This window comes from Achroia grisella, unplaced genomic scaffold, assembly GCF_030625045.1.
Source record: "Achroia grisella isolate CSIRO2021 unplaced genomic scaffold, CSIRO_AGI_Agris_v1 utg3972, whole genome shotgun sequence".
In the NCBI taxonomy this organism is placed as follows: domain Eukaryota; kingdom Metazoa; phylum Arthropoda; class Insecta; order Lepidoptera; family Pyralidae; genus Achroia; species Achroia grisella.
In genome coordinates, this window is record NW_026712838.1 from 345,828 (window position 1) to 359,373 (window position 13,546).

A 13,546-nucleotide genomic window follows, 5' to 3' on the forward strand; every position below is an offset into this window, starting at 1 on the left:
GGAAAATTATTTCGTACTTGTGAATTAACAATCATATTTATACGTATATTGCAGACAAATAATAAAGATGCCTATTAATTTTCGTGATTATGATAAAAATTCTTCCGATGAAAGTGATACTAGTGATCAAACCGATGAAGAGTCAGAAAATGGTACTTATACACAACAAAATAATTAATATTTGACACTGCAAATTCAATATCATATTGGAAGTACGTTGTAGGAAGTTAAGTAGGCAATACTAGTAATTTAATTAATAATTGTTATTGCTAATAAAGTAGTCAGAGCATTGGCAAATATCAATGTCATGGCGAAGGTAACACTTGATATGTCCTTAGATACAATCAATCTTCATGTTAAATTGCATATATGGTAGTGGAAAGATAATGAAAATACAAAGACTTTTGTATTTGTAATATTAGTATGGATAGTTACCATATTACCGCATCCTATATATACCATAGGTCTAAATATATTATTACTGTACTCTTGTACTATTATTATTGTATTACACAAATTTATTTATAATTTCCCTCAGATAGTATGGATTATGAAAATGACAATCTAAATGAAACAATAGTGAAAGAAGAAAGTACAAATCAGGATAAGGAGAGCGATGATGATGATGATGAAGATGAAGATGACGAAGTAGTTAAAGCAATAAAAGCAGAGAAAAATAAACCTCGTGATCATCCACCAACCATTACATCCGAAGATTTTATTGTCGATATCTCCTTTAGTCCCATTAAGAATTTAATAGCTATAGCTAACATTGTTGGTGACATACTATTATATGAATACAGCAATGATGAAACCAAACTTGTAAATACATTGGAGTTACATTTGAAAGCTTGTCGGCAAGTTGAGTTTGAAAACAATGGCCTCACACTATACAGCACAGCTAAAGTGAGTTTCTAAGTGTAATACACACACCTACATTACTTTTACTTTCATTCTAAATTCAGTTTTCAGAAACTCAATAATAGTTAATTTAACAAAAATCATGCATAAATTTCAATTTACGCAATTTGGTTAAATCAAGTTGCTTGTTACCCTTAGATACCTATGCAGACAACTTAATATGAAGTTTACCTCTGGAAACTACTCTGTATTCACATAGAAAATTTAAATTGCTTAGTACTTATAGTAATTCTAGTTTGACTATATATTATTTCTACTTTGCTACTATATGTTATATGTGTACTCTAACTGTCTTGAAACTTTACAAAACTCATTTGGTATAGGTTACCTTTTTCCTTCATAGTGTTATAACATGTCATGCATGCATGCATTTTTCTTTTCTTTCAATATATATCTTTTGCACATGTTAATAACAATAAACACAAATTATAGGACAAGGTAATAATGGCAACTGATGTTGAAACAGGAAAATTAAAGACATGCTATGAAAATGCACATGATGAACCAGTATACAGTTTAAAATGTTTGGATGAGGGAAAAATTGTTACAGGTAAAATTTTTTATGACAAAAATTAAAATATAAAGATATATGTAAACATTTTATAATTGTATAAGGATGTACCCTTATGCAATTAAAACACATTTTAAAACAAACATAATGTACAATATTTATTACTGTTACAGGTGATGATGGAGGTATCGTAAAATTATGGGATGTAAGAAAACCTGATCCTATATTCAGTCTAAAAATTAGTGAAGATTATGTCTCTGATATGATTAGTAATGAAGTTCAGAAATATTTAGTTTGTGCAGCTGGCGATGGTGTGCTCACCTCTATTGATTTAAAAGCAAGGTATTTTGTAATTCTAATGAATAATATAAACAAAAAGAGTTTATTTAGGATTAACAATTAACTGCCACCACCAGACGGGTTTTGGAGCACATGAATTATATTTTAAGTACCATTTTCTTCTGACTCCCCTGATGGTGTTAATAGAAATCAGAAAAATAATTGTAACACATTGCTGTTAAAGTGAATAGATATTAAAAATACTAATTACATTGTTTCAGTAAAATTTATAGCACTTCTGAAGAATATAATGCTGAATTAACATGTATGGGACTTTTCCGATCCGAAACAAAATTATTGGTTGGATCATCAAAAGGAAAACTTTATTTATTCAATTGGAAAGAGTTTGGTTTACATAGTGATGAATATATTGGACAAAAGCATTCTATTGAATGCATGATACCAATAACTCAAAATGTGGTGGTTACTTCTGGGGAAGATGGAATGCTGAGAGCTACACACATGTTCCCCCAACGCCATTTGGGTATAGTGGGCCAACATCGGTTACCAGTTGAATGTATGGATATAAGTCATGATGGTCAATACATTGCATCTAGTTCACATGATAACGATGTGAAATTTTGGAACATCTCATATTTTGAATCTATTGATAAAATAATTAATGTTAATCACAAACAAAATAAAAAGAAGGACCTCATTAACAATTTGCCATCAAGTAGTATAAAAAATGCATCAGATTTTTTTTCAGGACTAGTATAAATTGTCTTAATTAATTTGACGCTCTAGCAGTTTAACACACTGCCTCACGATTCCTCGAACGGTACAAAGATTTGTATTTATGACTGTCTGCGTTTTCTATGTAAATATGTATATATTACATAAAAACCGTATCTATATTTATATCAGTTGAGCAGTGCGCATAACAAAAACTTTGATTAGCTTGGGAACAGATTACGCTATGTGAATAGTACTCAGATATTATTATTATATACAACAATTATTAACGATATAAATAACTAATTAAGAGTTATGTTTTCGTAATTACAAAGTGTTTCATTAACCTAAACCCATTCAATGCGGTAGCTTCTAATAGAATAAAAACGAGATGGACCTTTATTCATTTAGCAGTAAATCTGTTATCGGGGAGGGGGGGGATTGTTAGACCTGATCTCATAGAGCAAGAGCCCACGACTGCCAGACATACGTCATTTTAATAAACGTGAAAGTTCTTGTATGTGTGTCCCCAACACAGGTAAGAACGATCCCCAAATATGAAACCTGGATCGTGGTTCCTTTGGCAGGTACCAGGTAACAAAGGTGTAAAAAAAATCATACCAAATTCGTTATTTTAAGAAACTCCATATTTTCATATATTGTTCGTAGCACTATTATAACTTGCGCTGCTCAATGCCAGACACGTAGTGTGGTTCCAACCCCCGCCGGACCCCCCTAAACTATACTATTTTAGAAATAAACTTACGTCATTTTAATAAAGCTGAAATTTATATATATTATTGAGAGTTCTCTCAAACTAAGTTTCCTAAATTGCCAGACAGTTTTCTTGGTTCCTTATCATACCAGACTCATTGAAACCGTATATTGGGTAACAACGGTGTATACAATTTCATATCAAATTCGTTATTTTAAGATGCTCCATTTTTTCACATATTGCTCGTAACAGTATTATAACTTGCTCTGCTCATTGCCAGACCCTTAGTGTGGTTCCAACCCCCCGCCGGACCCCCTAAACTATACTATTTTATAAATAAACTTACGTCATTTTAATAAAGCTGAAATTTATACATATTATTGAGAGTTCTCTCAAACTGAGTTTCCTAAATTGCCAGACAGTTTTCTTGGTTCCTTATCATACCAGACTCATTGAAACCGTATATTGGGTAACAACGGTGTATACAATTTCATATCAAATTCGTTATTTTAAGATGCTCCATTTTTTCACATATTGCTCGTAACAGTATTATAACTTGCTCTGCTCATTGCCAGACCCTTAGTGTGGTTCCAACCCCCCGCCGGACCCCCCCAAACTATACTATTTTATAAACAAATTTACGTTATTTTAATAAAGCTGTAATTTATATATATTATTGAGAGTTCTCTCAAACTGAGTTTCCTAAATTGCCAGACAGTTTTCTTGGTTCCTTATCCTACCAGACTCATTGAAACCGTATATTGGGAAACAACGGTGTATACAATTTCATATCAAATTCGTTATTTTAAGATGCTCCATTTTTTCACATATTGCTCGTAACAGTATTATAACTTGCTCTGCTCATTGCCAGACCCTTAGTGTGGTTCCAACCCCCCGCCGGACCCCCTAAACTATACTATTTTATAAATAAACTTACGTCATTTTAATAAAGCTGAAATTTATATATGTTATTGAGAGTTCTCTCAAACTGAGTTTCCTAAATTGCCAGACAGTTTTCTTGGTTCTTTATCCTACCAGACTCATTGAAACCGTATATTGGGTAACAACGGTGTATACAATTTCATATCAAATTCGTTATTTTAAGATGCTCCATTTTTTCACATATTGCTCGTAACAGTATTATAACTAGCTCTGCTCGTTGCCAGACCCTTAGTGTGGTTCCAACCCCCCGCCGAACCCCCCTAAACTATACTATTTTATAAATAAACTTACGTCATTTTAATAAAGCTGAACCTTATATATATTATTGAGAGAACTATTAAACTGAGTTTCCTAAATTGCCAGACAGTTTTCTTGGTTCCTTATCCTACCAGACTCATTGAAACCGTATATTGGGTAACAACGGTGTATACAATTTCATACCGAATTCGTTATTTTAAGATGCTCCATTTTTTCACATATTGCTCGTAACAGTATTATAACTTGCTCTGATCGTTGTCGAACCAAGAAAACTGTCTGGCAATTTAGGAAACTCAGTTTAATAATTCTCTCAATAACATATATAAAGTTCAGCTTTATTAAAATAACGTAAATTTATTTATAAAATAGTATAGTTTGGGGGGGTCCGGCGGGGGGTTGGAAACACACTAAGGGTCTGGAAAATAGCAGAGCAAGTTATAATACTGTTACGAGCAATATGTGAAAAAATGGAGCATCTTAAAATAACGAATTTGATATGAAATTGTATACACCGTTGTTACCCAATATACGGTTTCAATAAGTCTGGTATGATAAGGAACCAAGAAAACTGTCTGGCAATTTAGGAAACTCAGTTTAATAATTCTCTCAATAACATATATAAAGTTCAGCTTTATTAAAATAACGTAAATTTATTTATAAAATAGTATAGTTTGGGGGGGTCCGGCGGGGGGTTGGAAACACACTAAGGGTCTGGCAACGAGCAGAGCAAGTTATAATACTGTTACGAGCAATATGTGAAAAAATGGAGCATCTTAAAATAACGAATTTGATATGAAATTGTATACACCGTTGTTACCCAATATAAGGTTTCAATGAGTCTGGTATGATAAGGAACCAAGAAAACTGTCTGGCAATTTAGGAAACTCAGTTTGAGAGAACTCTCAATAATATATATAAATTTCAGCTTTATTAAAATGACGTAAGTTTATTTATAATAAGGGTCTGGCAATGAGCAGAGCAAGTTATAATACTGTTACGAGCAATATGTGAAAAAATGGAGCATCTTAAAATAACGAATTTGATATGAAATTGTATACACCGTTGTTACCCAATATACGGTTGTCAATGAGTCTGGTATGGAACCAAGAAAACTGTCTGGCAATTTAGGAAACTCAGTTTGAGAGAACTCTCAATAATATATATAAATTTCAGCTTTATTAAAATGACGTAAGTTTATTTCTAAAATAGTATAGTTTAGGGGGGTCCGGGGGGGGGTTGGAACCACACTAAGGGTCTGGCAATGAGCAGAGCAAGTTATAATACTGTTACGAGCAATATGTGAAAAAATGGAGCATCTTAAAATAACGAATTTGATATGAAATATACACCGTTGTTACCCAATATACGGTTTCAATGAGTCTGGTATGATAAGGAACCAAGAAAACTGTCTGGCAATTTAGGAAACTCAGTTTGAGAGAACTCTCAATAATATATATAAATTTCAGCTTTATTAAAATGACGTAAGTTTATTTCTAAAATAGTATAGTTTAGGGGGGTCCGGCGGGGGGTTGGAACCACACTACGTGTCTGGCATTGAGCAGCGCAAGTTATAATAGTGCTACGAACAATATATGAAAATATGAAGTTTCTTAAAATAACGAATTTGGTATGATTTTTTTTACACCTTTGTTACCTGGTACCTGCCAAAGGAACCACGATCCAGGTTTCATATTTGGGGATCGTTCTTACCTGTGTTGGGGACACACATACAAGAACTTTCACGTTTATTAAAATGACGTATGTCTGGCAGTCGTGGGCTCTTGGGCTATCATGTTCATTTTATCATCCTCCTATGGTGCCTCGCCAGCGTAGGCAGGTGCACCATGCACCATCATCATTTAAAAAAATCGGTTATCCGGTTAAAATTACAGTAACTGCAGGACAGTGGATTTGAACCTCTTGGTATATTTACTTTACTCATAAGTTCCAGTTCAGTCCCATTGTAAACTATAGAGATACTATCTACCTACCTGTTATCGTTTCGATATTTGTATGTCTTGTGCAGTAAATAAAGTAGAGTTAAACCACGACGTGTTAAGAGACTTTGTATCTATTTACTTATACTCGATATATAACTGAGTTTCCTAATGAACCAAGGATAAGGAACCAAGAAAACTGTCTAGCAATTTAGGAAACTCAGTTTAATAGTTCTCTCAATAATATATATAAAGTTCAGCTTTATTAAAATGACGTAAGTTTATTTATAAAATAGTATAGTTTAGGGGGGTCCGACGGGGGGTTGGAACCACACTAATTGTCTGGCAATGAGCAGCGCAAGTTATAATAATGCTACGAACAATATATGAAAATGTGGAGTTTCTTAAAATAACGAATTTGATATGAATTTTTTTACACCTTTGTTACCTGTTACCTACCAAAGCAACCACGATCCAGGTTTCATGTCTGGGGATCGTTCTTACCTGTGTTGGGGACACATACAAGAACTTTCACGTTTATTAATATGACGTGTCTGGCCGTCGTGGGCTCTTGCTCTAATACTAATCATAATCGCGCAAAAGGGTGGCGAGGCCTTATAGCACAATCTAGCATTTACCGTAGTTAACCGTCATAATCTGATAGTGCCACAATAGATCGCGATTTATTTTTCGTTCTAAACTAGAAAAAAATTGTCAAGATACTTTATTCATACTTCTTTATAGTTTCTATTCTTATTTTTTTGGTCATTACTGTTGCGTCTCGTTTATTTGTCGTTTTTATCGAGGACTTAACATCGATCTGTTATCGATTAGACATTACTGTCAAAATATTAATATTTGCTGACATCGATATATATTGAACATCCCTACTGTTAAGAAGTGATGACAATTAACAAACTCTCCTTAGAATCTAGAGCATTTATAATTTATATCAATATTTCTGTATAGCTATGGTAATCTACCAAAGATTTATTCTTCATTGACTGATCATTATAGTTTCGTACTTTGTTATTTTACATTACATTTATATTTAATTTAGATAAATAATAATTTATTAACCAAAGCACAATGTGCACAGATGAATTTTTGAAGTACCTAGCGTAAGCATAATCGGTGCCATTGAATTACTTATAGAATTCAAAATTATCTCGTCTGACAGCATAGCCCGTTGTATTTTTATAATAATGACCCAACAAAACGATTTATCATATGGCAAAGCTTTGGAATATTGGGCAGATATACCTGCTACTATTGACGGCGTACTTGGAGGTTTTGGATTTATATCTGATTTAGATATCGCTGGATCAAAATTATTTCTAAAATCGTTATTTTCATTGAAAGACCCACCGGCATCAAACATAGCACTTGATTGTGGAGCCGGAATCGGGAGAATAACGAAACATTTGCTTCTCCCTTATTTCCAATCTGTGGATGTAATAGAACCTGATGAAAAATTCTTGAATACGATCACTGAATTTGTTGGCGAAGAGAGAATTAAATTGGGCAATTTATACAATGTAGGACTACAAGAGTTCAAGCCTGATAAAAAATATGATATTATATGGAATCAATGGGTACTAGGACATTTGACTGACGAAGATTTGGTATCTTTTCTTAAATATTGCAGGTATTTTATAATTGCTTTCACTTCGTTATTCATGGTGTCTCATAGAAATCTTATTCCGGCCTCATTAATTGAACTTATGAAGATTATATATGTAATAAATTGATGTTTAAAAAAATTTTGTTGTCCTGTAATATTGTTTTTGTATTAATTACATTAATTAAATTATGTGTATGAAATGTATGTATATGTATTATAACTATATTTAATAATTTGACAAACCATTCTCAAATTGATGTAACCAAAGAGAGCATTTTCATGGTCTGTAATACAAGTCAATCAGAAGTGTACTACCCAATTATGTTCATAATATCTAAAAATTGTGTATATATTTATTAATTTTAATTAATTTTGTTTCAGAAATGCCTTAACTCAAAATGGCATTATTGTAGTGAAAGAAAATGTCACGTCATCTGGTGAATTAGAAAGAGATGATAAAGATTCATCTGTAACAAGATCATTAATACAATTTATAAAAATATTTAAAATAGCTAATTTAAAACGTATCAAACAATGTAAACAAACAAATTTTCCAAATGGCATATATCCAGTATATATGTTTGCTCTAGTGCCTAATAACATAGAAGAATTAAAATCTAAAAATCATGTGAAATTAGAAAACTAAGTAGTTTTCTTGCACACAATAATTAGATTTTTTGATGTGTTCATTAAAAACAAATAATGAGTTTCAACTTATTGTGTCCTTGATGTGAAGTACCGAATCCAGTTTCAGAGATGTCCGAGAAAAAGGCTTCATATATTTAAAAATTTTTACTTAATACAGGTGATCAAAATTCTATATAAAAAGGCAATTGTTAACTGTTTCGTTTTTGCATTTTTTCTACACCATATAAACTAATGACTATAAACCAAAAAACATTATGCTATTTTTTGGCATGTCACAGTATAAATTAAAATATTAAAATTATAAATGGGAGTTATTTTTATTCCATATCAGTGATTGAGAGTAGGGAAAAACATGTAGTATTATGTTTACTATACCTAAGTTAACTATTTTTGCAATCATTCAACAAAATATAAAAACTTTAGAACACACAGACAGTTTCATAATGCAATTACTAGAGTTGTGTACTTAACATTGTTTTTATTTGACTACCTATTTTAGAATACTGTGTGTGGCGATTCTGGACAACAATTATTTATTACTTGTTGCAATAGGTAGTCTCATAGAATACAGCCCACATTTATACCTTATTCTCGCATGAATTCATTGTAGGTACATTATCAGCACTATTAGCACATGAGACAGCTAACATGCTACAGGTTTTTGTATAGAATATGTATTACAGATACATTATTCTGTCAGTAAGATAAATAGATCCACATTATATTCACCTAAATTAATAAGATTATCTAATCATCATCAGTAATAAAATTTTTTGGTAACTCATATTTATTTACTAAGCTAGTCTGTGATAATTGTTATTATTTAATTTTATTTAATAACTAATTTTTTGTCTCCTAATATCAATTGATTTCATATATTGTGATTATTAGCAAATTTTTATGTTTTTTTAGTTATTAATTTTAATATTATTTTCACAGTTTCAAACTTTAGTCATGTTTTGCTACTATTTATGCTGTGTGTATTGGCATGGGCGTAGCCACCGTGTGCCTGGGTAGGCTGCCTGGTATTAATCGGGTTAAGACTGCAGGTATAGTTTGCTAGTTACATAATATTTTAGACAGCTGCCCTACCATGTCCCCATGGCTGGCTACGCCCATGTGTATTGGTCAAATCAATAGTCACAAGCAGGTAGTTATTTTTATCATCGTTGGTAGTATTTAAAAGTACTGTATAAAGGACTAAGGTACTATAACTCCTCATGTATTTAGTACAAATTTAGCAATTTTGGTTCCTTTACTTATGTGCAAAAATGTATGATACATTTTCAATAAATTATATTTTTATTTTGTCTCTGTACCATATCCAAAATTATAATTATATATATATATATACATCATTGTATTTGCTATGAATGTGCATTTGCTCTTTTACTTGAATATGTCAATCAGATTTTATTTAGATTATTATATACCCGCTTAAAATTGAACCTTATTTCGTTGAATCACTTCATTTCATTTTCATTACGGACACTTCCTTTCTACAATCATGTCTGAAATACCAACAGATGTTGCACCTAAATACTACGGATTTGTGTTATCAATGAACAAGCCACAATTTTCAATACTCCTATTTTCTTTCATATTTTATTCCATAGCCTTTGTTTACATCGTCCAATGACGATTTGTGAATATAACTTCTATAAAACGCACATTGAGCAGATAATCCGTTTTCTAAACAATTTAATATTGAAAGTAAATTAACTGACGTCGTTGTTGCTAATCTGCAATTAAAATGATTTATCTTACTAAGATTTCATTAGGTCTGACATAATTATTAATGTCTATTAATATGTAATCAAAATATTGTATTTCTGTTTAAATCTAGAACATAGACAATATACATATATGATTATTAAATTTAAACTATTCATTTGCTCCTCTTTTTTTCTACCTCTTCTGATATGAGAAGTCTGGTTGTCTGTAAATATGATTTTTATAGCTTGAAGCTAATCTAGTGCTAGCTAGTCTCAAATAAATTACAAATATAGTAAAACAGTGCTTACTTACTATTGTCACTCAGGTGTTACTCAGGTGCGCTTTCTTCACATTTTTTGAAACAGGCAATAGCTGAAAAATGCCACCCCGCCCGCCTATGCTTTTGCCTTTATCATCACAGTCATCCATCAGACGCTAACTAATGGTTGTGGGACTCTCGGAAGATATTCAACAAGGACCTAAAGCATTTCTTTCAGTATTAAGCCTATTTACAAATATATTCATGGACGTCTAGAACAACATTTTAATATAGGAAATTGATAGTAGCACTCACCAGTATTAAGCAACGCCGGGATCAGTTATCAGTGTTAAAGAAAACCAGGACTAGGATTTTGGATACCTACACTAGTTAATATTAGTCAGCAAGTTCAGTCAATGTTCATAGTATATAAGACTGTCATAAAAAAATATTATTTTCTTTTTTTTATTTTACATTGACAAGCGCTGCTAGAATGCATATCGCCTGCCATTGAACCAAGGAGGTTCTTAACATCTTCTCTCGATGTGTAATCCTAGCAGCTTACTAATCTTCTCTAACCTTGGCTTTGATAAAGCTTTAGTAAAAATATCCGCAAGCTGCCACTCACTGCTAATTTTCTGAACCATGAGATCACCTTTTGTCACAAGTTCTCGAACAAAGAAGTGCCTGATGAGAATATGTTTTGTTCTCTTGTGAAACTCAGGATTTTCCGCTAGTCTCACCGCGGCTTCATTGTCCACTTGTAATACAGGAGGATACTGTATTTCAGTAAGTTCGCTTAGTATCCTAGTTAGCCAAATGCATTCTCGAGCTGCTTCACTGGCCGCAACTATTTCTGCTTCAGTGGTTGAAATTGCAACACTTGCTTGTCTTTGACTCATCCAAGATACAGCACCACCAGCAAAAATGCACAGTACTCCAGAAGTTGACCTTCCAGTACCAACGTCTCCTCCATGGTCAGCATCACTATAACACTCTATGATGCCCTTTTTATAGTCCTTTTGATACAAAATAACCATATCTTGCGTATGTTGTAGATAACGCAGAATCCGTTTCAGCTTTACACAATCGTCTTCAGTTGGAATTTCCCAATTTCTTGAGACGACACTAACAGCAAATGCAATGTCAGGTCTCGTTCCAACCATGAGATATGCTAAGGCTCCAACAATATGTCTATAGTTCAACAACATATTACTCATATCGACCTTATCCCGGTTTTGAGACATGTCTCTAACAATTGGTGTATGCACCGGTCTGAAGCTGTCCATCCCAAACCGTCGAAGAACTTTGTTCACATAACACTTCTGATGAATTTTTATGTCGTCTTCTCTGGTTATTATCTCTATACCGAGAAAGTAGGATACTGACTTCGTTGTGATTTTAAATTTTCCCATTAAATCTTTTAGGAAACTTTTAGGCCCACAAACATCCGAATATATGCGTTCTCCAGGTTTCGTAGCTTTATCTCGTACACCAAACTTTTGTCTGTGAGATTTTCCAAAGATACAACTTTCGCATAATTCTTTACTATCTTTTGTTTTTATTCCCAACTCTCTATCTATCAGACTTCTTATATGTCTTTTATTTTGATGACCAAAACGTTCGTGATAAAGTTGCAATATATCAACTTTCTGTACCAAATTTACTAACATATATAATCCTCCATACCTCTCCCTATTTCCTGTCACGGTAATCATTCCTCCTATTTTCATAGTACAAGTAGTGACCCGTGATTCAAACACGCTACCTGGATTCCTATCTTGTGTCGATAATATAGAAAACAGATTTCTACTTATCTGAGGAACATACCAAACATCTCTCAAAGTCGATCTCACATCGGCCTCAATACAAACTGATCCTTTGCCTACTGCCTTGATCACATTTTTGTCCGCCGTAATTACAGTGTGACCTTCACTGAAGTATTCGAAATCTTGAAAGATATCATTCCGCATTGTAACATGATTCGTAGCCCCATTATCTACATTCCAATGGTCACGATCTGCAATACTACTTTCAGCCGAATTCACAGTCAGTAACATCATGTTAATTCCCTTACTACTGCCATCTTTTCGAGAAACTACTTTCTTAGGACAGTCTTTCTTAAGGTGACCAACCTCTTTACAACCAAAGCATTTAAACTTTTTGCTACTGTCCTTGTTATTACTGCCTTTGTATTCACACTTACTAGGTTTCTTCTTGACTCCTTTGACAGCAAAGGCCTCACAACTAGATTCACTGTCTACATTGTTACCGAGTGCCTTTTCATGCGCACACAGCTGACTTGTGATATTCTCTATATTCCTATCCTTCTTAGACATTAACAACAAACTTGACTTGAATGAAAAATATGTTTTTTTTTTTTTTATTCTTTATTGTACAAAAAACACGTGTACAAAAGGCGAGCTTAATGCCATATGGCATTCTCTACCAGCTAACCTTTAGGTACAAATAGAAAGCGTTGTAGGGCAGTAGTGGCGAAAAACTGTGACAATAAAAACTATATAGTAGATATATAAATATAATATACAACTAAAATATACATAAATAAATAAAAATACTATGTATGATATGGATACAAAAATTACATAAAATAAAATAATATATACACGATATAAATATAAATGTGATATATAATGTACATATATATAAATATATATATAGATATATGAATATAATACTCTTAATTCAACGCCAAACAGTTATAGCTCATTCTGGCGACTCAGTAGGTAGTTAAAAAGTTTCTTTTTAAAAATGGGTTTACTCTGTGTTCTGCGCAGGTCTACAGGTAACGCATTCCAAAGGTTAATTGCCGTGACTGTGAAAGAGTTGGACATAAAGGTTGAATGATGGGAAGGAGTAAAGAGAAGGAGGTTATGAGCTGAGCGAAGGTTACGGGGATGGGAGTCGCTGATGAACCGAAATCTATCTTTCAGATAAGTAGGAGAAGAAAGGTCGAAAATAATAGAGAAGAGTGTGCAAA

The 13,546-nt window shown here is 32.8% G+C and overlaps 2 protein-coding genes and 1 long non-coding RNA gene across 5 annotated transcripts; 2 read left to right on the top strand and 1 right to left on the bottom strand.

The window, feature by feature from the left end:
- Positions 1-22: 22 nt before the first annotated feature.
- On the top strand, positions 23-2,764 carry LOC131844103 (WD repeat-containing protein 55 homolog). 3 transcript variants are annotated; one of them, XM_059192884.1, is made up of 5 exons: positions 23-152; positions 539-906; positions 1,354-1,471; positions 1,606-1,774; positions 1,993-2,764. In XM_059192884.1, the coding sequence occupies exons 1-5, from the start codon at positions 68-70 to the stop codon at positions 2,489-2,491; spliced, it is 1,239 nt and encodes a 412-aa protein (XP_059048867.1). In that variant the 5' UTR covers positions 23-67; the 3' UTR covers positions 2,492-2,764. The 3 variants fall into 3 exon arrangements, with proteins under 3 accessions (XP_059048867.1, XP_059048869.1, XP_059048868.1); XM_059192886.1 differs by having other exon boundaries at positions 58-231; XM_059192885.1 differs by having other exon boundaries at positions 58-226.
- A 4,476-nt stretch (positions 2,765-7,240) lies between these two features.
- Positions 7,241-9,322, top strand: LOC131844107 (N-terminal Xaa-Pro-Lys N-methyltransferase 1-B-like). Its single transcript, XM_059192891.1, has 2 exons — positions 7,241-7,946; positions 8,304-9,322. The coding sequence occupies exons 1-2, from the start codon at positions 7,504-7,506 to the stop codon at positions 8,566-8,568; spliced, it is 708 nt and encodes a 235-aa protein (XP_059048874.1). The 5' UTR covers positions 7,241-7,503; the 3' UTR covers positions 8,569-9,322.
- A 524-nt stretch (positions 9,323-9,846) lies between these two features.
- On the bottom strand, positions 9,847-11,629 carry LOC131844115 (uncharacterized). Its single transcript, XR_009357569.1, has 3 exons — positions 10,861-11,629; positions 10,599-10,765; positions 9,847-10,312 (listed from the first exon to the last, which is right to left on the bottom strand). It is a non-coding gene; the product is annotated as an uncharacterized LOC131844115 (long non-coding RNA).
- Positions 11,630-13,546: the final 1,917 nt, after the last annotated feature.